Consider the following 25,144-nt stretch of genomic DNA (forward strand, 5'->3'; position numbering starts at 1 on the left):
TTTTTTATGCACTAATCAATCTTTATTCTCTGTGTTCCCTTTTCTCTAGCACTATCAATTGCCTCCTTTTAAAATAAAGCTTATGAGTTCCTCCTAAAATAGAGTTAAAAACTTTTGTCACAGTGATACAGTAGTGAGAAATAGTTCTTAAAATCTGGGGTGTTTGTTTTGAATAGTGCTGTGTGGAAAACAAATTTTAGTCCATATTTAAAGATGACAAAACATTTCCTCAAACAAAACAGTATGTATTTATGTAAGAAAGCGTGCTTGTTTTGAGAGTGATGTACATATATCACATTTACTCATTGCTTTGTGCATTTTGTTAAAAAAAAAGGCATTTACAGAGGTCATGTACAATTTTTCCCCTTTCTTCTAACAGCTTCTATGCTGACTTTGGACCACTCAATCTGGCAATGGTCTACAGATACTGCTGCAAGCTAAACAAGAAATTAAAGGTAATGCTTGGGTTTTTTATTCAAAAGACAATATTGGGTTTTTTTAAAAACAAAAAAGAACCAGGCCAAAATTTCTTTTATTGTTATTGTTCAGGTGCTTTCCTATTTTCATCATCCAGCTGAATTTTGAATATCAATGTTATGTTTTAGTGAGATGACTTTAGGGAGGAGGAGGATCAAGGTGCAAAACTCACTTACTTTTAAAAGATAGAAGATGCACAACTGTGGCAGTTAACTATCATTAAGCTTCTAGAAGATCAGTTGCTATAAGAATACAGCCTCTTTTATAGGAAAAACTTCTTTCCTGGAATTCTATCTTATTGGCAATCTGCCAATATTGAGTGAGCTTGAGGGTGTAGTGTTATGTTTTTATTTGAAGTGGGGTTTTTTAACTTGATTTTCTCTTCTGATGCTGACATTCTTCAGTAATGAGCAACATTTGATCTCTAGGAGCATTGATAGCATTAGCCTGAAGGAGGCTGTTTTGCTCATACTGCAGATAGGAGCTTACAGGAGCTCAGTAATTTTTGGGATTTGGCTCTTGATAGACTGTAGTGTCTTTAAATGGATTTCTTAAATTAATTAACACATCTGACTACTAGCTAGTTAACCTTAAGTAGATGTTGGGGTATAAAACCTGTTTGGCATATAAAAGAGCTTAGTTTTGTTAATGTCAGTCATGGTTTGTCTCTTCAAAATTACTTAGATCTTTAAACTGCCACTGAGCTATGAAAAGTGGGAAATACACAGCACATTATAGAGTAAGAGTGTATTTTTTTTTTTTTTTATTCCTAGATTGTCTGTCACAGATAATATTGCATAATTCAGACTTTCTTTATTAGGTTGTAGAAGCAGTTGTCACCCACAGGTCTGATGTTGGTGTTTTGTGGTCCAGGCTGGGGGATAGTAAACTCCCACCTGGATAACTGTGGTTTGCCAGAGATTATATTCTCTGATTTTTGTATACAGGATGCTCTGAAGCAACGTAAGTGTATGTCAGTCCCTTTCCATGTCTTGTGTTTGCCATGTTAGGATTTCTGAGAACTTCTGCTACTGATCTGGGTGGTTTGTTTTTTTTTTTTTTTGTCTTGAATGCATTGAATCTGCTGTCTTGAACAAGTAGTGTTGCTATTTAAATGCATTAAATGACATTTTATGATATCTTAGCAGTTGATCAAAGTGTGCAGTTTGAAACACTTCAGAATTTATTTCAAGGGCCAGTTAGGGGATAACTGCCACCACACGTGTGTGTCCTTTCCATTGAAAATGCGACTCTACCCACATCCTAAAATAAATGGAGAAACTGTATGCAAAGCCAAGATGACACTTTAAAAAAGAATGTATTATAAGGTTTAGAAATACTTTCAAAAATATTTTAAACTAAGCATGGTTCTGATCTTTAGAAATACTTGTGGATTTATCTACATTTGATTTTGAAAAATGAATGAAAGTTTAAAAACTCTGTTTTTAAAATTTTTCAACTTTAATATACCTGTGATGCTTTTGAGAATGCCACTTTTATTCTTATAAATGGCTATCTGTTACATAACCTTGAAGTAAAAAAATCCTAACTGAAAATACAAATGCATTTAGGGAAAAAAAGAAAATCTTTCAGTAATTTGTATCAAAAATTATTTAGGCTGGATATTGGGAAAAATACTGGAAAAATCTAGGTAGGGATGCAATAGTTTTCCAAAGTTTCTGAGGGACTATGCTATAGTATTTTCTATTCTCTGACTACAGCTGGATGAAAGGAGGTGAACAAACTCTTGCATTCCACTGATTTTATAAAAGAAGGTATAAAAGGTCTGAAATGCGAAATCATAATCTTGTTCATTTCTTGATACAGTCATTTTCATTGATAAGGAAGAAAATAATTCATTATACTGGCTTTGATCAGAAAAAGCAGGCAAACGCCGCATTCCTCATAGGCTCCTACGCAGTAAGTATTTTACTTTTCGTATCAGCTTCTGACTGTGTTCATTTTTTCATACTCAATTTTTAGAACAGCAAGATAAAAACAATTCTTTTATCTTGAATAATCATCCTACTAATGTCGTTATAGTAATGTACCACATAATAAAAGAGTTTCTAAAGTCTAGCAGGTGTGTGAGTGAAGTTGTATGATTTTAGTTATTTCCCCCTGCTGCCATTTCATTTCTTAAGAAATGAGAGCATCACTGTAAAATTAATCAGAATTAATATTTTCATTTAGAAAAAATGATTGCTTCTTGAAGTTTTGCCTTTCTCCAACCACAGAACCTCTTTTTCTTTTTTATAATAGAAAAATAGTGTATTTTATGAAGTATAATATATCATTTGTCAGCGCATGTTTAAATAAACGCTTCCTTTCCCAGCTGATTCTTCTCTAATACAAGGTGATCTCTTCAATTAACCTGGGAGAAGCAGTGACAATGTGTGATGGGTTTAGAGCCTGTGTAAAGCCTGGGAAGATACAATGTGGCTGGAAAGGTGCTAAGCCGTCTGTGACTGCAGAGGGGAAACTGCAATGTATTTGGTACACAAAAATGTAGCTAAGGAATAAAATGCTGAATACTTCAGGATTAAAGCTGTGATGCACCATATTCATGTCTGTTTTGACTTGTAACACACCTTGGTTGTAACCATTTCTCTTGTTTGCTGAGTAATGAAATGAGAACCTGTGCACTTTTTGATGTTGGAGATTTGAGGGATTGAAGTTCATGTAGCCTTAGGTTATTCCTATTTATTGGCTTCAAAGGCTACACAGTACTTTCTGGGATGCAGGCAGTATCCTTGCTGCCTCTCTGCATCATGCAGGGTGTCTATTTTCTGTTCCCTGGAGTTTCTCTGTTGTCTATATTCTATAGCACTTTTTAAAAACTGATAACTAAATTTCAAAACACATCACTCTTGGTATTTGAAACACAAGTACTTAGGAATGTTGCTGTAATCCTGTGCATTCTTAAACCACATGAAGAATGGAAATACAAGTTACTAAGCTTGTTTCCTGTTAAAGGATTATGGTGACAAAACACCTGCAGCTTTTAGGAAAACTACTTCTTACTAATTTCTTGATCTAATTGAGTCCCAGAGAGCGAGAGAAGACTGGCTTCGGTTATCAGCCATTATTTGGAAAAAAGTGGGCTTTGTTTTTACCTACTCTTCTGAATTTATGTAGTGGTAGCATTGTATGGCACAGCAGCTGACATTCTGAGTAGAATTTTGGTACAGAAGATTAACTAATGGCAAAACAATCTAATAAGAAAATACTGTGGTTGATTATGCAAAAGTATACAGAATACCTGAAATAAATCTTGTTTTTGATCACCTGGTAGCTCTGCCGTGTTGCAGTAATAGCATCCAGGTGAAGGTGAATGCTTCAACAGTCTCAAATACAGCTCTAAGATTAATATGCATGGCTTACGACAATCTAAAGCACAGTAATTATAAATAGAGGCTGTTGTACAGATGAGTAGGCAGTTACTGCTTTGGAGAGCTGCAGTGAAGAAAGTGGGAGTTGCAGAGTAAAGAAAGGATGCTCACACAGATCCATGACACAAGATCATGTCTGCCTAGCCAAGGCATGTGGTAGGGCTAGTTGCAGACACATGGCATATGGCAGGAAGAGACTGGTGAAAACAACCAGTAGTTTTCAGAGTCTGGAGAAGTGCTTAAGTTACTGCATTACACACACATGTTTTGGCAGTTTCTCTGAAAGTCCCAGGGGAAAGTGAAGCACGTTATGAGTATAAGCCACCTCCTTGCATGTAGGCATGTCTATCTTGCAAATTTGCAAGTCTAAGATAATTAGCTAGCTCTAGCTAGATGCTGATTTTCTTTCTAGTGCAGTATGTTTTGGCTTTGGTACTGCTTTTTCCTTTACAATAGGGTGGAGTTTTTTCCCAGTTTCAGGAGGGATTCCACAGAAGAAAAATCATGGAAGAAAAGCTGTGCCCCTGAGGCTTTTTTTTTTTTTTTTCCCATGCATGCTTTGATGAACTTTCATGAAGAGGCAAGCTTAATTACAGAGATCATTGCTCAAGTGCTTGCACATATTTGTCCCACATTTCTGCTTTCTGCAGGGAGAATTGGATTGTTCTCTGTGGAGCAAGCAATGATACGGGATCTGTTCAGAATGCCTGATAAACATGTCTATATGCATATTTCCTGATTGAAAGGAAATATTGATGACTTTTTTATTTAAAACACATGTAGGCTTAAGTGTCTACCTTCTTTAATTCAGAATGCTTTGCTTTTTGTTGAAGAAAGAATCATTCAGATATTGATCAAATCTTTAAGGAGTTTTTCTGTAATCTTAGTTAATCGGACAGTGTGATGTTGGCAAAACTCTTGGTTGCTTGAGCTGATTGTCATAAATTATATTCTGTTTTTACAGTATAAGTTGTAGGTTGATACTGTATTTTGTTTTCTGTGGATTGAGTGTGTTTTCTTACTTGATTCTATTTTTTAGCTTCATGGGAGGTTCCTATTTCAACAGTTTACCTTAGGTTGAGAAACTCTTTTGGCAAGCTGTGCACTCTCACTTTAGAGGACTTCCTGTTCATTCAGGGAAGAACAAGGAGGTAGAAATAGAATGTGGCCTTTGCAGATTTAGTCACAAAAATAGTGCTTGTCTACTTGCGTTGAAAGGTGTTTGGTAACTTAAGCACAGTTTTGGGTGCAAATTGCTCTGTAGGTGCAGCAAATCACTTGTTAGAACTACCAGGTTACAAGGTTTTCAAGAATAGCAAGGAATAGCAAGGCACAGTGAGTCTGTGTGATTTCTGGTTTTATTGTTTTGGTTTTTTAATATGGTTATTTAAACTATAAAACTGCAATGAACTGAATATGACTAGTTCTCCTCTGGAACTTCTATGTCCCCATAAACGTTCAACTTCTGAGCATGTCTTCTCAAAGACTTGTTGACCTCAAATTTGTATTCTTAAACAGAATATTATAACTTCTGCTTAAAGAAATAGGGATATATTAGCATGAGTTATCATTTGTCATCTTTTGTTCAAATGTATATGTGTGCATATATATCATGTGAGCATGTGCTCATTTGGACTACTAAGGCAATTATGAAAGTCTTCACTAATTGTGGTGTGGTAAGGGCAGCTGTTAGTGTTCTTGTTTTCAAGCAAAGTCTGTTCTCAGTCTTTTCTTCACAGTTGATATGTTTTAATGTTTCTCCCATTCCCCTTCACCTAACTTGTCTTTCTTTCCTCTTCAGTGGAGATAGTTTATGAACTCTCCAGACTACATACTTCTTTCTCCCCCTCCTGCATCTCCTGCTTCCTTCCAGGTGTACTTTGATGTGGCAGCACAACCTAATGCAAGCTCTTCAGTATAACATGGCCTTAAGAGTGAAAAACTAAGTTTACCAATACATTGTTGTATATGTAGTTTTAGAATAAAATACTAATTTTTTAGAGTAAATCTTAACAATTTAGACCTTAATCCCTTTGTTGTTCATCTTTCATCTATTTTAATTCTGTATTTTGTTTCTACATTTTTACAGACATAATGGGAATAATATTCTTCTATGTAGTTTAGCAAAAATTTTCCACATTCAGCCACACAAAGGGTAGCCAGAATTCAGTGTGTTGGGGTTGAATGTTTACACTTTATTTGGGTGGAGGGGCAAAAGGGAAAGAAGGGAGGGGGGAAGCTTTTGTTCTTCACCTTTTAAAGAAAAATGTTTTCCTTGAAAGCTGTCTGCACTATTCAGACCTTACCACACTACCAAAGCAGCAGTGATCTTCTGAGTTGATACCTACAGTGGCTTCTCTTGATTTTCACCAGGACTTGGCTGTGGGTGAGGAAAGTCTGCTTCTTCCATCATTTCTCCTTCTATATTACGAAAGAAAATGTACCCTCTGTGCCCTGTCCACCCAATTCCCAAGCTCCCCCCTCTCCCCTTGGCTACATTAACTTAGTAACAGTGTTTTTTTTCTCAGGCCTGGCACTAATTATGTACTTGGAGGGTGACCCTCCCAGGGTACCGCCCCATGAACTGCTGTAATTCAGGTCACCTTCTCCAGGACTCATCTCTGTACTTTGTCTATTTTCTCATCTTCTTTCTTCAGGGTAAGCAGCGTTTCCTTCATCTGTTCTAATCCATAGTATTGGTTTTTTGCCTTTTCAATTTGCTAGTGTCCTTCCTAGTTGTGGGCCTAATACTGGGTAGAAGCTGGAGGTTGGAGAATCAATTGGCATCCACTGGTGTGATGTTGAACTGCTCTGTTCTTACTGTGACACTTGCAGAATTATTTCTGGCTAAGCCTGAGATAAACTTGTCTAGTGATCCAGGCTGGGTGGTGGTGAATGGGTAACTGTGGTAGTGCTCAAATTTAGAGTGGGTAAACCATGTTTACCCTCAGCTATGTTCTGTTAAGAGGTGCTTGATGGGCGAGTGGCAGAGACAAGATGGAGAAAGTACTGACCTTTCATTTAAGGAGAAGTTGCTTGAAGTCTTGGCTGTCTCTGTGTCCTCTAAAATGCTACCTTCTCTGAGTTGTATTTGGGAAATTATGATTAATCTTCATAGCAGCAGATTTTCTGCTGTTTGTACTAGGTTCTATTCCAGGATGTTCCTACAAAACTGCTTATCTCCATAGGAGAAGAAGGGCTGTTCTTTTGGAGGTCCCTCACTCTGTAGTCTTAGGTTGTTTTCTTACCTGGCATGAAGTAGTGATATGCCCAGTCCAGTCAGTTCAGGGTTTTTTATACTTTCCCTCTGCCGTTTAAAAGGTAATGGAAGGTTTCTTGCTTTTGCTTATGATGAACAAAGAGAGTTGCCAGAGACAAGCAGTTATTCGCTCTGTGTGGCTTTTTTCCACTTAATGACTATGTTTTCTGCCAATGATGAAACTGTTGGCCACGTGCATTTCTTCACTACAACACAAATCCATACAGGAAGCTTTTTGTTCTAATAAACTTATATTTTAATTTTACAACATCTAACATTTTGTACTAAGGAATATTGCTAGAAATTTAATCTACTAACTGAGTGGTATGTCCAATTAATGAAATAAAATATTTAATACCTTAAAGTTATAACATCTGTATGAACTTGTGTTTGATTCTGGTCACATGCAGCAGCTACTTGCATTTGTTCAGAATGTGTGGGTTTAATTATTTGCTGTATACAGCAGTTCAAGCTGTTTTGGGTGGGTGACATTTTTGAAACATAGTTGTATTACATAAAATTGCTTGTTAGCATTTTAAAATTAATTCTCTCATTATTTTCTAGCTTCTAAGCCAACATGGTTGGTAAAATGTATGATTTAGGTGGCAGCCTTAAGCAGATTTTCAGCTGAGGGTGATCAGGTGGATGAACATGATTGTATTGAGTACATCATAGATATGAATTTAAAGTCCTGTTTACAAACTTGAGTTGATATAGTTTCTAACAATGAAGTTTGTTTCAATAGCCTATTTAATTTTCCTGGGAAAACAACAAGTTATGTCATAGATTATTATCACTAAACATGTTTTGTCGTATATACAGCATTACTATTACACTTGGCAGTGCCATATATTGAAAGCTAAGATGCCTTTTTTTAATCAGAGACTTATTTCCCTTTCCACCAAGAGTACTTTTCATCCTATTGTGAATACCATTCTAATGATTATAACTCTAATCTAGGAAATTATTGCTTAAAATTAAGGCTGGATTGAAAACATTAATGAATCAGATAGAAACATGGCCTTGCTAAAAGCTCTCATTCTCTGGCTGATTTTAAATGCTCATAAATAAAGACTGGGTCATCTAATCATGCAAACCCTTGTATTTCATTGAGTGAACTTGAAAGTGGCTGTTTGAAAAATAGCACAGCAATGTTGGCAGGAGGAGTGCTTGAGTGCACCTTTCCCGATGTTCAGTGCTTGGATGGTTCTTGACCATTCACAGAGGTGCCTGTAGCTCCTTAATTGGAAACAGATGTCCTAAATGAAAAGGATGATTAGAACATTGTTAGGGGTTCAACTGCTAATAGCAAATTCCTGGCTATATGTTGAAGTTCAGTAGGATATTTTTTTGTATTAAAAAAGACCCCCAAGTTTCTAAATTGTCTGTATATAAGTGATTGCAGATTGTGATAAAATTATGTGTTTGACTTGAAGGATATCAATTCCTTATAGTAATAATTTTCCTGAAAGGTACTTAAGTAAAAGATTTCTAAAATATTTTAAATGTTTGTGTATTTGTGTGTGTGTATAGATATGTATGCATGCTGCTATCTGCTCTTGCATATCAAGAGGAAAATTCTAAATGCTGTATATGCATGCTGCATTGCCTAAGTTTTTTTGAAAGATGACCTTCTTTATTTAATATGTCCCTAACTGCAGGAAAGGAGCCACTTGGGAAATAATTTTAAAATTCTAATAGTCTTTTCTTCAGTTTTATATACACAAAAGGATAAAAATTATCCTAGAGAGTGCCCGCTTCTGCTAAGTAACAGCTAATATATTGCTCGAAATTTATTTTAATATTTTTATCTTTTTAGTAGTCATTTTTGTTGGTTGCTTTACTGGCATAAGAAAACAACTTCATTTGTGAAAGTTTTCATCATCTTCGAAAGCACAGGAGAAACATAAATTGTAATCAGCATCTGGACAAATTAGTTTCAGCTGTTGTATATTTTGATTTGTGGAGTTTGTCTTCTCTCATTTCCTCTCCCTTCCCCAGTACATACCTCATTAATTTACAAATATATCTTTGTTTCTTTATTCATCAGATCTACATTTCCATTCTCTTCTTTTCTAAAACTTCAGTTCTGCTTGCTGCCTTAGAAAGTCCTTCTTTCCTTGAACACTTCTGTCTGCTACAGATATTTGATCACTACTACTTTCTCTTTCCTGCTTATTTGCTTTCTTTAGTCCTTTGTCACTCACATCATTCCAATGAAATTGTTCATCTTTAGGACTTCATTGACCTCCTCCAGGTCAGAAATAGTATTGCATTTAGTTTTATATATATACAGATGTGTCAGGAATACTTTTTGAACTGAATCATTCCTTAAATGCTGACTACTGTATTTTGGTTCAATTCCTGAAGCAGTGTAGGCGCAATCCCAAAGATAATGGGCATTCAGTCCACAGGCCCACACTAAACCCAACTGTTAAGCTTAAAAGCTGCTGGAAGTACATAGTAAACATGTCAGATCTTCGATGCTGGCTGTCTACTGATGGAATTCTTTTGGTGCAGACCATTTTCTAATGCAGATGTGTGGCCTCTGCTGCCTTGACATCTGTTGCTTCTCTGAGCTCTGTTGCTTCAGTCTTGCCTGTTACCATATGTAGAATATAGTGCACCCCAACCTAAAAGCAGTCCCCACCCATGTTCAGCCTTCATCCAACCTTGATTACATCCTTGGTTACAGGATTTCTGGCTGCATACTCCCTTAAACTGTAACAGAAACTGATCCTGTCTCCACTTTGACTGTCATAGATTCTTGTATTGTGTTACTGCCAGGATACTTCCCTTGTGAAGTAGTTATCTGTTTATGGTCTCTCCTGTTATGTGTGAGTGTCATTCTTCCCCTTTGAAACACTCTACACCATTGCACTCATCCAACTATTCTCATACTAAGCTAATTTTTTTGCAAACACTTTTCACTGAGTACCATCTGACCATTTCATCAGCTGCTGTCTCTGCAGCTGTTCACTTGTTGTGTCTCTTGTGTGTGGTAGTGTCACAGCTGAGTGTAGCAAGAACTCTGTTCCAGAATAAGTTTCTTTTTTCAGTAAATATGCAGTATTTTGCTTCAGTTGTACAATGCAAGTTGTATTTTTGCATTGCAAAATCAGATTGGATTTTTCAAATGTCCTTGTATGGAGGAAGTATTCTTATGTAGCTGTGTTAAGAGAAGTCTATACACATATGCATGTATGTTTAAAAGGTGTTTCTAGCAGTTTCACTGGTAATGTAATTTCAGAAGCAGGACCTGTGCTTGATAACTGACATATTATATCTAACTAACTTGTTTCAATAGAATGCAATGAAATGGAAAAAAAATGCCTCTTGCAGCTGTTATACTTTTAAACAAATGCTTCTGCATTCAATCTCATTTCCTTTAAGAAGCTCATAATTCAGAAAGGCCAAGGATTTCTCCCATACCTCAGATGAGCTTTTATATGGGCTTACAAAATCAGCCAGTATTAGTTGCATATCTGTTTGCCTGTGATACAATTAGTCCTCTGTATACTACACAGTGCTACACATTGTGATAGCACATAAGTCCAGTCAGACATTAGAAGGAATTTCTTCTCAGGAAGGGTAAAGGATTGATTAAACATTATAATGGGCTGCCCAGGGAGATGGTGGATGGGATGTTTAAGGAGAGGCTGTACATGGCACACAGTGCCATGGTCTAGTTGACATGGTCTGTTTGGGCAAAGATTGGACTGAATGATCTCAAGTGATCTTTTCCAGCCTATTAGATTCGGTGATTCTGTAATCCTGTTTTTTCCAGGTGACTTATTTCTGGCTACAAACTCTGTCTAGTTGGTTCTGGTTTTTAATTCCATTTCATTTCTCAGGTTTGTAAATTTTTCAGGGACAGGGCTCTCTTCCTGATAAACAAGAGGTGCTTGATTTGTATGGTTGCTAGCAATATGTGTTCACTGTGCTGCAAGATGCGAATTAGGACTGTATCAAAGCACATGATTTGAAATTTCTTGGAAGATAACCTTTACATTCAAATCAGGCAATGAATGCTTACAGAATATAAGATTAATTTTGCGATTAGAGGATAAGATAGTCAATGATACTTGGGGAGGTTTTTAAAGTATCTTTTCTATTTTGGGTGTATACTTGCAAATACAAATGCAGAAATCACTTATCTCTCCCCAGAGAAAGCACAAAACATGCAGTTTTCATTACTTAGCTATGTCTCAAGAAAGATATATTTTTTCTGTTTTCTTCTGCCAGTTTCTAGGAAGAATGCTCAGAAAATACTTAACAAAGTAATTGAATTAGGAAAATCAAAGGGGTCACCTGTTGGCCATGTCTGTTTTAGCTGTCTGTTTAGGTTCTGTTTCAAGCTGCGTTTGTTTGTTCGGTTTTTTTAGCAACATCTGTTCTAACTCATGTTTTCTGTGTGTGTGTGGAGAGAGGATATTTAAGGTATGTTAAGCCATTTGTTCAAACTGACTTTGCAGCAGCATCAAAGAAGTTTGAAAGGCAATGCCAACTTTTTAAAGAAAAAAAATACCCAAAGCAACAGAAAGTAAATACACCATGCCTTGATTTTTGGAAGTTGTTTAATTAATACTTGTGAGGATTTTTACTTTCAAATAACTCTAAGGGAAAAATGTCTTTAGTATAAAAGAAATAAATCATTTTACTGAGCATTAGTGAAAAAACCGCAACTTTATGTAGAGTGTTAAAGCAATTTCAAAGAAAAAATATTAACTTGAAATTACTGAATATTGACCTGTTAATGACAACTTGTTATTAACAGTTGGTACCTCCTGGCCATGCTGGGGATGGTGTTTAATGGTATTTGAAGAAGAAATGTACAAATCAGAGGAGTTTTAGATATTCTTTAAGGCGACCTTAGTGTTAAAGGCTATTCAAGAGGGATCAGACATGTTGTGATGGAAGACCATATGGATATTTCTCGTAAGTTGGTCCTTTGTGAACTTTTTTCTGAGTGTTTTTGACAGCAAAAAGTTCAATTCATTCTGTTCTTAGTATTTTGCTTTTGAAGCTACAGATCTCCTTTTTTTTTTTTTTTTTAAATTTTTGTTTTCTCTTAGTTTATGACATCTGGATTTAGTTACTGAACAATTGCCTCAGCAGTGCAAAAGAGGAAGTACAGAATTCGGAATAATGTAGATGTTCTGATGTAGGAAGATCAAAACATGCATAAATAACTGTTTTAGTCTTGTCTGCTGAGTGTACCGACAATTTGTGTTCCTTGATGATTCATAGCTTTGCTGATACCTCTGTAGGTTTTTATGTTTGTTTTACATCTTAAAAGCTTAATTAAAAAAATGTACAAACTGGTCAAGAAGAGTTGTAGTAGAAATGTAAGAATCCAGGTGAACAGGAGCCTTTTTAGTGTAGCCTATAGTTGAACAACTCCTACACAAATCTATAAGGTTTGTTTTGAAATATATATTTCTTTAGATTGACAAGCTTTTTTATTGTTTATGTTTGTTTATTTTGCAGACTTGCAAACATTTGTTCTTAATACTACTCTTTTCCAGCACTTTTATGCTCTGTAATAATTAATTATGCCTTCTGTGGTAAACAAATTACTTGATATTATTGAAGCCTGTCATAAAATAATCTTTTTCCTTTCCTCTCTTTTTCCAATAATAGATAATATACCTGAGAGAATCCCCAGAAGAAGTGTACAAGCTTATATTGTCAGGAAGTGTTTCATATCTTCCTTTCAGGTAAATAATAAGTTGATAGAACTTTCTGTACCTTGATATTTTGAGGAAGAATGTAACATTTTTCAGTACTAATTTTTACTGTGTTGGTTTTCTGGGGTTTTGTTTTATTTTGCTTTGTTTTGCGGTTTTGTATTTTGGAGTGGGGCTTTTTTATTTGTTTGGGGTTTTTTTGTGGGTTGTTTTTTTGTTGGTTTGTCAGTTGGTTGGTTTTGGGGCATTTTGGGGTGGGTTTGGGGGTTTGTATTGAAGTTTCTAGTTGGAATGTGCTCACTGTCTGGACTTTAAGTACTCAGGAATCAGAGATGTTACCAGCTAGTACTGAAATGTCCCAGCAGAAGGTGAAGAAGCCCTGCTGTTTGTATCCACTCTTTGAGTTTTTTGATCTACATTGCTTCTCACTTGGCAGTCTGATTTTGTGTCAGTAGCTGATAGTTAAACATACAAAATATCTGTCATTCACCATGGAGGTCTTACCATATTTAATAGCATTTTTATGCACAAGAGAGTATTTGCAGATTCTTGCACGTATTTGACAAGTGGGAAGTTGTTGTCAGTGCATCAGGCATCGATTCCAGGAGCCATGTGTGTTGCCTGTGCCCTACCATGCTGTTCCTCCAACACATATCACAGTGGCTGCAGTTCTCTGTGAGGACCATGGCCTGAAAACATGAGGCTGCTTCTGTCTGCTGTAGAAGGCTTTATCCATTTGTTCTTCCTCATCAGGGTCTAAGAGACGCGTGCTACTACAATGTTACGTCTATGTGTCCTTTCTTTTACTTGAATGAAGTTCTATTATTTCTGCCTCCTGCTAATTTCTGCCCCTTTTCACACTGATTAATAAGGCAGGAAAGGATAGAAAAAATTGCTAGAGACAGCCATCCAAGTTCTTCAAAAGCTCTTCCTCTCAGTTAAAATTTGAACACAATATGTTTTTTACTTATTAGAAGCATTAGCTGATAAGGGTTGCATGGTCTCAAAGTGTTCTGCCAAGGCATAATATTCTCTGGTGTAGATTATATTTAATTTATTTATTTACTTCACTGTAGTATTCTGATAGAATTATTACTCTTATTGCTTACAAAATTTGATAATGGTCACATACTAAGAAAATGCAATTCCTGGATCAGCAAAATTAGAAAACATGTAATTGAAAGAAGCTGTTTAAATTAAAATAGTTTCTCCTTTTGTTTAAGCATGAACTATTTATGCATCTTAAGGAAAATACTCTATTATATTTACTAAAATGTTTATCCTAAAAGTCCACAGCAGAAATTGAACATTTCAGCTTTGCAGAAATTGTAGCTGGAGTAATCTTACGTTGTATCTGCTAACATAACTTATTTTATGGGGTTTTTTTATTCTTATAAGAAATTCAAGAAAAATCTTCAAGGTACGGGAAATTAAGTATTTGATATAATTATTTCAGTTTAATGATCATAACCCTGAAATAATTATAAAAAGTATTTTAGAGAAGTATCTTCAGTTGCTTTCTCTGGGATTAAAATGCAAAAATTATGTTTTGGTCATTGTATCTTATAGGGATGCTTCCTTTGGTAATTGCAGCTTTCATCTGACATTACTGGACTGTTTTCATGCAATAAACAAGGTCAGTAAACTAATATTTTTCACATTTCAAAAATTTAGCCAAATGTTGCCCCTCAGAAGAAGAAGGCTTAGGAAACTAGGATCCAATTAGAGCTGTGAAGTAGCAGATCTGCTAATTGTTGCCTAGTTTATTATGCATTGTCACAAAAGTAGATACAGCATTCCTAGAAGTCAATCAATACCTTATATAATCAACAAATGTAATATCTTCAAATGTGAAGATATTACAGAGGGAATTTTGAGTTTTACTTATGTAATCTCTCAGGACACCTCTAATCCTAAAAGGTTTATTGTATGCCCCCTAGTGTTATATATTAGGCTGAACATAGCCTTTGAAAGTGGTTTTATAGGTTTTCTCTACACTTTGGGCATTTGCAGCACATGCTAATGATCTCAAGTTTTGCTTTCTAATAGAAATAGAACAAATGTTAGGAGGTAGGTGCTTTTTTTTTAAACTATAAGATTTAAAATCTAGTTTTTATAGCAATGTAGCATGAAGTAATGCAGCGCTGAAGGATAGGAGAATCAAAACACATTCTCTTTAGTCTGGATGAGTAATGAAATGAGGAAATATCCAGCTCTCCACCATACTATTGTCTTTTGTATTATGGGTATCTCTACCAAATACTGATGTTTTTACTGGATAAGTCAGCTTCTTGAAGATTGGTGCTTTTTTGGGTATTTTGGAATTGGTTACTTGAATATCAAGACTAGTGTATTGCTAATCTTTGTGGTAAACAGCAAGGAGAGCTACAAAACATTAGGTAGTAAAAGAGAAAATTAGAATGTAGTATTTTTATTATCTGGAGATACAGGATTTGTCTATGTTTGTGCTTCCTTCTTCAACAAATGGATAAACTGCTAATTACCCAAATCATTAAAATGTTTATACAGTGTTAAGTATTATGGTTGTGGCTAATTATGGGTCGTCATGGACTCACAGTAATATCTACTCAGGACTTTGTGACTGCAAACAGTTTGAATTCAGTGAAGATGCTAGCAAATGGCATTTATGCACAGAAAGTATTTTCCAGTCCTTGAATGTGGTCTTTAGAATCTACTCATAGCTTCAATAGATATTTTTTCCTAGTTGTTTTTATTTTGTGCACTTACCAATAATGAAAAGACCAAATGTTTCAGTATTCTCGGATTTTTGTACTGATTTGGTGGAGAAAAAAGAAGTCAATTTACTCATCTAACTTCACTTATATTTCACTTATATTGAAATTTGCAGACCTGTTTTAAAGGAAGACTGAGTTTATCTGTATTTCTTAAATTATATGAAGAAAGAGGAGAGTATGTATTAAAGGACTTTATGTAACCCAAAAGAGTGATGAACTTTCCTCATAGAAGAGTTATCTTTGTTAAGAGCTGTGTTCTGAATTTTAGGCCTTGCAGCATGGTTTCCTGGATTTTGGTACGTTTGATGTAAATGAATATGAGCATTATGAAGTAAGTGTTCAGTATCAATATTTTGATTTGTGTGCTCTTACTAATGCTAAAACAATTGCTTATAATTTGTGCAATTCTTTTGTAGTACTAAGTTCTATTTCTGCTTTATCTTTCTAAGTAACAATAGCTAAATAAAGGTTCATGGTCTGAGAGACAATACTGAAATTCAGATGTAAGCATAATTTTGCTCAAACCTGGGGGAAAGCAGAAACCAAAATGGAAATAAATGGGATTCTCTATTATTATTACATCCTGGATATTCTTGAGCAGTATTGATAAAAAACTAAAAAACATACTAACCCAAGTCTAACTGAATGCTAGAGAACAAACAAAGTATGTATTTCAAAACACACAGCAAAAATGCAATAACACTCCTTGAGGTAAAGAAGGAAGCAGGGCTGGGAAAGTCCAAATGCATAAAATTCACTTTGGGACATAGGAAATTAGTGTGACAATGAAGATCTGCAACTCTTGACTGTATGCATTCTCAGAAATGCAAAACTGCCAGATATCTGTGAAGAGAAAATTAAACACTCCTAGAGCTAAAAAAACCCATGGTTTAATTTGGAAACAGAGTTAAGAACAATTGACAAGACAAATTTAGAATCCTATAAAAATAAAAAATTGGAAATTGCCCTTCATCTGAAGGGCATCAGTTGCGTTGTTCTAAAACTGATTTAGAAAGATAGAAACAAAGGGGCAAAATGTGAGGTTGAGAGTATCTGTCATCCTTACAGTGAAAAACAAAGCAGACAACTAACACAAATTCTTTTGACAAAAGAAAATCAACTCTATATAGCATGTATTTTGAAACAATAAGGAAAAGCCTGAAAATACAGGGATAATGATAAACCAAGCATTTTCTCTTGACAGAGAGCAGAAAATGGAGATTTTAACTGGATAATACCAAACAAATTCATTGCCTTCAGTGGACCTCATTCAAGAAGTAAAATTGAAAATGGTATGCTTAAAAAAGGAGGTGGGGAACACAAGCCCACTGCTTTCTTAGTTGATTGTTATCAGTAAGAACAAGTTTTAAAAATTGTTCCTCGAACAATGTGTTTTTTCCTTGGCTCTTTTCCTTTTATAAGAACTCTGGCAGTAAAATTTTAATGCTTGGTTTAATTGTATCTAACCTAGGTGACTGTATTAAAATTCCACTTTCAGTTAGTCTGTTTCTTTATGTTGTCTCTACTTTGAAAGTGTTTTCATATCTTGTTTTTTAATCTTTTTTTTTAATTCTTTTTTCGGTTTGAGACTTAATCTCTTTTTTTTTAATCTTGTTCTCAAATAGGCTATCCCCACCATGCTCCAGAGGCTTATTTCCCATACTTCAAGCAACATAAGGTCACCACTATAATACGCCTCAACAAAAAACTGTATGATGCCAAACGATTTACAGATGCTGGATTTGAGCATTTTGATCTCTTCTTTGCTGATGGAAGTACACCTAGTGATACTATTGTTAAAACATTTCTAAATATTTGTGAAAATGCTGAAGGTGTAATAGCTGTTCATTGCAAAGGTATGATGTAAAAAACAGTTTATATTACAAGTGATGTTTATAATTACAGTTCCTGAGGTATTTTGCAGTGTAATTCTACTATATCTAGTTGTTAACATCTCTGCCAAACTGCTGCTTTTCCAGTCAAGTTATTTATATGGCCCTCTTCAGCACTTAGTCTTCTAATTTTGCTAAATTACAGAAAAATCTTCCCAGCCATTCCCAAAATAAGATTGGGAAAGTGAGATTTCCAATATTAATACCTCTTTCTGTTAGAAAGTGTTAGTACTTTCAAAGCTTGCTTTGGGCAGGCATTTGAAGTCCTTTCAAGTTCTTTCTGAAAATGCATGTTTAAATGTACCAAGTCATAAACTTTTGGAAGCAGTGCAGCATTTTGGAAGATTCCTCAAAATTTATGAGTGTTCCTTGAGAACCATCAAAATCTTCATCCCTCAGAAGCTCTTTACACTTTGGGTATGCCTTGAATATCCATTCCTCTGGAGTTAGACTGCAAAAATTTTAAGAGCCTAGTCAGTGCAGCTAGTATAGTTATTCAGTTTTCTTTGGTTCTAGAGGCAGAATGTTTTCCTTTCCACACCATCTTTAATAGTCTATCAGTCATTTCTTCTCCACAACTTTGCATCACTAGTATATCTGATAACATTGTCATTGAAGGAGAGGGGCTCTTTCTTAACCTGTTTGCTTTGGACCTGTAAAGACTGCATTTTTGTTTCTGTACCTGCCATCCATTTGCTGCATTTAACAGAATTATTTTGGAAAGTGAGAGAATTGATGAAACCAGCATCTTGACTCTGGGAAACAAGTGCATACTCTTATTCTTCACTGAGGTGATGAACTCAGGCATATCACTTAATTGGTTATGCCAGAGTATTGAGTATCAGTGATACAAGTGCTTTGTTTTCCCTCAAATTGAGGTGTTCTTTGGTAGATGTCATACTAATGGTGTCTAGCCTGAGCTTTCTCTTGGGGAAGTGCAGAATGGTGTAGCCTGTTCCTAAAGTTGAGTGAGATGGAAAGTTGTGTGGTTCTCCTGGATATTGCGTCATACACGGTTTTACACTGATGTTGATCAGTCAGTTGTCAAATGAGAGAAGGTGGTTTGTGATTTGCACAGCAGATGGTGTACAGCAAGTAATTGAGGAGAGACACCATGTAGCTGAAGCTGTCCCCTTTTGCTTCTCATGTTTCCCAAGGTAAATAGAACTGTTTTGAGGGCCATTTTAAATATAGTTTCTTGCTCTGGAGTACTTCTTGCCTGTGCTAGCTAGTGCCTAGACTTGCTTACTGCAAAATTTGTCTTTTTTTTGAGAATTAAGAAGGGGCTTAGAGGAGGGGCTGGAAGAGTGTCTGATTTCAGTGCAATATATGATTAGTTGCAAGAAGGTGCTGAGAGAATTCCAAAAAAAACCCACCAACTGTTTTATCCCATTCTTAAAAACTTTCATACATATTCCTTGATAGGTAAATAAAGGTAGCTAAACTTAAGGATATTTGTAAAGTTGCTGGCTTTGGAAAGTTACTTCACTCAAAAAAATATGGACAGTGTGTTAGCAACCTTGTATATGAAGAAAAAGATTGAAGAATAAGTTTCCCTTACCACATTTGATAAGTAGAGGTTTATTTTGATAGATTAGGCAGGTAACTACTTGCCCAAGTAACAGTGTCTGTAGTTACAGCAGATTCCAGATGAAGGTGGATATATAAATGTAAAAGATGGGTATATAAAAGAAGCCATTCTTTTATCTTACATAGCTGGTCTTGGACGAACTGGCACACTTATTGCCTGTTACATCATGAAGCATTATCGGATGACAGCTGCTGAGTCTATTGCCTGGATCAGAATAAATAGACCTGGTTCTGTGATTGGGCCACAACAGCATTTCTTGATGGAGTAAGTAGATTGAGTAAATTATTGCCAAAAATAAATCTAGATGTCTTTTTCTTCTTCTTCTGCTATTGTACACTTAACAATCTTCAGTGTTAATTTGTTGTGTTTTGGGCCTTTTTTTCCATGTTATGATAGCAAACAGGCAGAGCTTTGGACAGAAGGGGATATTTTCCGTGCAAAGTTGAAACGAAACCATAAAATTGCTGTAACAAGAATTCTGTCAGGAGTAGATGATATTTCAATTAATAACACAAGAAACAGGAGAACCATCCAAAAGGACATTGAACTGGTAACCACCCAAATATTGTGCTCTTGTAAAAGTTCGAATTGTTGAGAATCTCTCTTTTTGAGAACTTTCTCTTTTTGAAAAAACATGTGGGTACAATAAAATTTTGTTAATCAAATTTTTTTTCTGTTCACCCTTTTTGTATGAAAGGATATGGGGGAGGGAAACTAGGAACAGCAATTATGAAAATTGAGTTTAGAACACAGGTAAAGAAGGAGCATCATCATGCTTTTAGTCTTTAGTAATTAGGTCAATAACAGAAAAAAGAATTCACATTCTGCATCAAAAACACTGATTTCATTTTGGATTGTCTGTTGCTTCACTGTGTGTATTTAAAGGGAGGGGTTGAAAGGATGGGTTTTTTACTCATTTCAGTTTCTAAGTAATTGCAACTTCTGCAACCTTTTGATAGTGCATTTTTAAAAAGACAGTAGTGCTGTTGTGGAAAGGCAAGTGAAGGAGGTAGATGCTGTATCTAGTGAAGATCATACTATACCTAAGCAAAGATTTTATAATATATTACTTCCAATGCTTTAAAAGTAGACAATATTCCAATGCATGTAATTCATGACACCACTTAATGGTTTACAGCTTCAAAAGCAGCAAACAGGAAACTGGAAGGAACAGAATTATATTTGTGCAATATTTCCTTTATCCTGTCGAGATAATTCTAAGCTTTAAGATAAGGTTAATTCTTAAATATAAAAGTGTCTATATTTAATCTTGATTTATCCCTTTCCCCCTCCATTTATCCAGTACAGTGATGATGATGAAACAAACTGTTTAACACAAGGGGATAAGCTTCGTGCTCTGAAAAGCAAAAGGCAAGCAAAAACTCCAACTGCATCTCCACTAGCGTAAGTCAGTTTCTGAATATATAAAATTCCAGAGGCACTTCTATCCTCTACTTCATGCACATTTCCTGTTGCACCCAAATATTTGTTATCAGTGCTGCTTTTACTCCGTTAAAACGAGTGCAAGATTCACTGTTACTCTGAAGGCTTGGTGAATGCTGAGGAGGCAGGAAAATTTGGTTAAAGAACTGCATGACTGAATTTGTAGTTTTCTGCACAGTTTTTGATGCTGGTATTCTGCACTTTATAAGCTCCTATAGCACTTCTGGTTGCTTTACTTTTAGTTTAATCACTAACCTTCCCTTGTCTTTCCTGTGGTAGTATGCAAATGAAAGAATATGACTGTGTGGTTTTGTTTGATTGGTTCAAGTAAGATACTTGCTGGTGTTTGAAGTAAAGTCAGCTATCTGAAAAGAGTTGAAAGGATGACTTGTAGTTTCCTTTCATTTTCTCTTCCTTGGAAAAGAACTCTCCCTAAATTTTGTGGGCTTTGTCATAATGTTGTACATCTGGAAGGTGGAGTAGCCACTGTTTCAGTAAGCAAATTCAAAGAAGTGCATTTCTGGCAGTAGAAATGGTAGTCTCTTTATTTTAGGCAAGTCCTGAAATACCACCTGTAAAAGAAAGTTTGTATCTGTTTAGTTTGTATCAGCTGTAGGTACAAAATCTCTCTGCCTGCCCTTAAATAAACTGTAAGAGAATGCAACACTTGAAAACCTTCTCTGGACCTCATTTGGCTGTAAGGAAAAGAATGGTTACCCCTGGCTGTTAGACTTTTGCAAGTGACACATCATCAAAGTCACAGGCCAAAACCAACCTGTCTTTTGTTGTGTTGTCCTTCTGTAGGATATGATGCTGCCACCTTACTGGCATTTTTACTTTATTTTTCTTCTTTATTAAGATCACCACTGTCATCAGACTTTTAGAAAAAAATGAGAAGTATGCAGTAGAAATGTGCTGAAGGTGAAGGAATGTATCTTTGCAAACATATCACACATTTCACACATTGCTATGTCTGATTTCTGCTTTTGTTTTAAATTACTGTCTTCTGTTCATGCTTATCATTTACACAGGCAGCCATATAAGAAACAACATACTCAGAACAAAGGCTATGCCCAGCTGACATTTAAAAAATGCCCAAACATATAGTCTCAAATAGCACAGTAAAAAACAGCAACCTTGCAGATGAGTTTCCACAGCACGGAGCCTAAGTTGTCACGCACTTAATTGCCACACACTTACTGTGTGTTCAATACAATGGATTAGACTGTGTGGTAGCCTATTCAGAGCCATTGCCTTAATACCTTCTTAATACAACACCTGTCTTTAATTATGGCTTATGAGACGTTCTGCAGCATGGCTGCTCTAGTTAGCTTGTACTTGGAGCTTATTGCTGATTTTTATGGTTTGCATTGTCACTCAAGGAGTTTCAATTTGCCTGCTTCTGTTCCTTCAAGTTATTTTTATGGTTTGCAACTTGTACTGAAATAATTCAGTGAAAAATGGATGTGTAAATTCATACATTTCTTTGCATTACTCTTGTTTTATTGCAAGGAATACTCGGCTGCTTTACATGAGTCAGAAGTGTTTTCTACTACAGGAGGTGTCTGTCTCTCTCTTTTAGTTTACTCTGTTAAAATAATTATTCTTGAAATTGATAACTTTTATCTAAGCAAACAAACAGAAGCTTCTAAACCTTCCAAGTAGTTATATTTCAGAGGAAAAAAGAAGGGGGGTGGGCTTGGACAGTTACAGTCTTTGAACACCAGATGCATTATTTACTTCTAAGTTACAAGGGATTTGTATCGAGTTTTTGTTGAAGTTGGCTATATAAATTCTTTATGCATTGATGACTGAATATTTTATGTATGTTAATAAGCAATATTCTGCACCTGTGGCAAAGGATTATGAATTGGCTTACACAGAAAGGTAATACACCCCATCATCTGGTTATTTATATAATTTATTTGTTTCTGCAAACTTACCTGTCTCTGATGTAATGTTTTAGTATCAGAATGCATGATTGTGAAGTGGGATGTGTGAATACAGAATGATCCAACTGTGTAAGAGTCAGCAGCAAGTGGTCAGAGATCCTCCTGCATACACTTATTTCAAAAAGTGATATAAACTTTATTTGAAATAGACGATTTCGTGAGGATTTCAGAAGATTTGCTTTTCATTCCAGCAGTACATGGCTGGAATGTTGTAACATTGGCAATTTATGACTGTGTGGATTGTTAGTCATAGAAAGTAAAAAATGCTTGGCAAAGCTTATAGAGCAGTATCCTTTTGAAGAACTTGAAACAAGCTAAAATGCACCAAAGCTTTTGCTTTTGAATTTTTTTTTCATCTCTACCTCCCCCCTCCAATCCCTTTTTAGATGGCTCCTAGCTATGCTGGTGTCTACACTGTGTAGCATTGTCATCTGGTGGATTGTGTGTGGCTCCCTTCTGCCCAGCCTGCTATTCTGTCTAGATGGTTTAAGAACATAGTAACCATCAGGACCCCCTGAGAGAGAGCCACTGTGTAAGTGTCCCATTCCATTTCTCTACAATAGCTCACACTTTCTGTCTAGTATGTCTCATAAATGCATGTTTTCATGTCATGTTTCTTACTGGCTTTGTTGCAAGAGTGAATTTCACTGCTCTGGCTTTGTTATATTCTTGTTTTATTATTTGGAATAATTGAGTGATTTTTATGGCTGGCTTGCAATATACAAAGGCAAAAGAGCTTTTAGAATAATTTTCAATTTTTAAGTGTTTCTTTTCTGCAGATAAGCAAAACTATGTAAGCAAAATTATCTATAAGAAAGAAAAAGTACTGCTTTAAAATATGATCCTATCCTTTGCATATTGCAGATGCAGTTTGCTTCAGTTTTACCTCAAAGTTCATGAACTTACAAAGTAGGCTGGTTTCCCAACACATTATTTTATTGCCATGAAATACCAAGAAATAGAACTTTTTAGAAATGTCTGTAGGTCTTTGTTTCTACGAAGAAATCAAAATTATATGCCATAGCATAAAATATGATTCCTTTAACCTTTTTGACATAACAGAAGATGGGCCAGGTTGCAGTGTTAGGCCAAGGCTCACTTGTTTATCCAGCCAGTCTGGATAAACAGCCAGTCTTTGTTCACAGTTATGTTTTCTAGAGCCTTAGGAGACTACTTACATTCCTTTATTCTGTTACTTGGATTCAACAGCTGAGGAAACATTAATAGCATATCAGTTCCTTGAATGCAATTTTCACTTCTTCTTCACTCCAGTTTCATCAGAGTAGCTGCAGTGATTTCTGTGCCTTGCTTCTACTTAAATGGTGCAATGTTTTCATCAAATGACTACTTATATCTTTTGGTCAAACAAAAATTCCAACACACAGAGAACTGCTAAGAAATGCAAATGAACTTTTTGCTTGCTTCTGAGTCTTCCTGGAGCTCCTCTGTCATCACCACCCTCAAGGAATGGTTACTTTGGGTGAATGTTTGAAATTCATTAGTCTGAGACCTTGGTGCTTTCAGATTTTAAAAATGGTCAGAAAATCTTACTTTTGCTAAGTAAAAATAGGCATTCTTTCCTGACAGGCATGAAGATTGAGATCTTCTGTTATCTTTACCTTTAGCCTTGAAACTTTCTATCTGCACTTCTTAAAAAGTATGAAACTCTTTCTGCCAACCTAAGTGACTGAATGACTGTAGGATGAGGAGTAGGAGACTTTGGACAGATTAGTTACTCAGACTTCACTGAGTAGACTTCATCTTAATCTGATCTTTTTGAGGAAAAAAAAATATAAAGAAGATCACTTCAGCTCAACTTTTTTCCCTAATTTTGTCAAATAACATACTTGAGAGGCATTATTCCAAATAACATGAGAGGTGTGTTTTCAAAGTTTTACACTGAATGAAGCACTGTTTCTTTTCTTGATGAGGTCTCTGGAAGTCAGACCTCAGATTTCTGAACACATACCAAAAAGCTAAACTTAAAACACAGGTAAAAGAGGTGAAACAATCTCTGCTTTGTTTTGCTGTACTGTTCTGTAACATCAATTTCAGTCAACTGTCGTCCTTTCTTTCTCTTACTTGTCTGTTTTCTGTCTAAAAACTGGAAACACTTCTTTGCTAGAGGAAAAAAGACTTTGATGTTGGTAGATGTGATGCAAGCAATTCTGTATTGCCATTTGCTGTGAATTTCTGGTTACTGGTGCTGCTGCTTGGTTTTCAAGATTAACAATCATACAATGTTGGTTTAAGTATAGGGAGAGAAAACACTTAGGCTTTTCTTAAAAGTTTGCCTAGCATTCTCTCCATTCTGCAGCTAATGTCTCTTGAGTTTCAAGAGATCAAATTATCAGTTAGGATCATGGATCAATCTGGACTAGCCTGGCAATTGTGCTGGCTGGAGCCCTGTATGCTGAAGAGTTATCAGTCACTTGTTGCCTGTCAGTGACTTGGAAGAGTAGTAGAATTCTCAGGTGTACTTTCTTAAAAATCATAAGGTGATGAAGGAGAAAGCAGTATTGCATTTGACAGACCTTTTAAGAAACATTGCCAAGACTGGTTGGCAAGACTAAAATGCCTTTGCAGACAGAGAAGACATGCACCTGTGTAACCTCTCATCTTCATCCCTGTTTAGGATACTGCAATCACGTATTCTGAAAAAGCTTGTTGTGTGGATTGATTTTTGTCCAAT

The 25,144-nt window shown here is 35.7% G+C and overlaps 1 protein-coding gene across 5 annotated transcripts in view; it reads left to right on the forward strand.

Annotated features, from left to right (window-relative positions):
* The window catches only part of CDC14B (cell division cycle 14B), a 42,129-nt gene that overhangs the window by 8,977 nt on the left and 8,008 nt on the right, over positions 1–25,144 (forward strand). For 3 of the 5 annotated variants that reach the window (XM_079330966.1, XM_079330969.1, XM_079330965.1), the window contains exons 3-12: positions 380–455; positions 2,305–2,397; positions 12,772–12,848; positions 14,388–14,454; positions 15,843–15,905; positions 16,779–16,866; positions 17,200–17,430; positions 19,183–19,321; positions 19,454–19,607; positions 20,361–20,461. In XM_079330966.1, the coding sequence (XP_079187092.1) occupies positions 380–455; positions 2,305–2,397; positions 12,772–12,848; positions 14,388–14,454; positions 15,843–15,905; positions 16,779–16,866; positions 17,200–17,430; positions 19,183–19,321; positions 19,454–19,607; positions 20,361–20,461 (1,089 nt within the window). Of the gene's footprint in view, positions 1–379; positions 456–2,304; positions 2,398–12,771; positions 12,849–14,387; positions 14,455–15,842; positions 15,906–16,778; positions 16,867–17,199; positions 17,431–19,182; positions 19,322–19,453; positions 19,608–20,360; positions 20,462–22,838; positions 22,985–25,144 lie in introns of all 5 variants that reach the window. The other 2 variants (XM_079330967.1, XM_079330968.1) reach the window with 2 other exon arrangements.

The sequence above is a fragment of the Erithacus rubecula genome (genome assembly GCF_903797595.1).
Source record: "Erithacus rubecula genome assembly, contig: SUPER_Z_unloc_2, whole genome shotgun sequence".
In the NCBI taxonomy this organism is placed as follows: Eukaryota; Metazoa; Chordata; class Aves; order Passeriformes; family Muscicapidae; genus Erithacus; species Erithacus rubecula.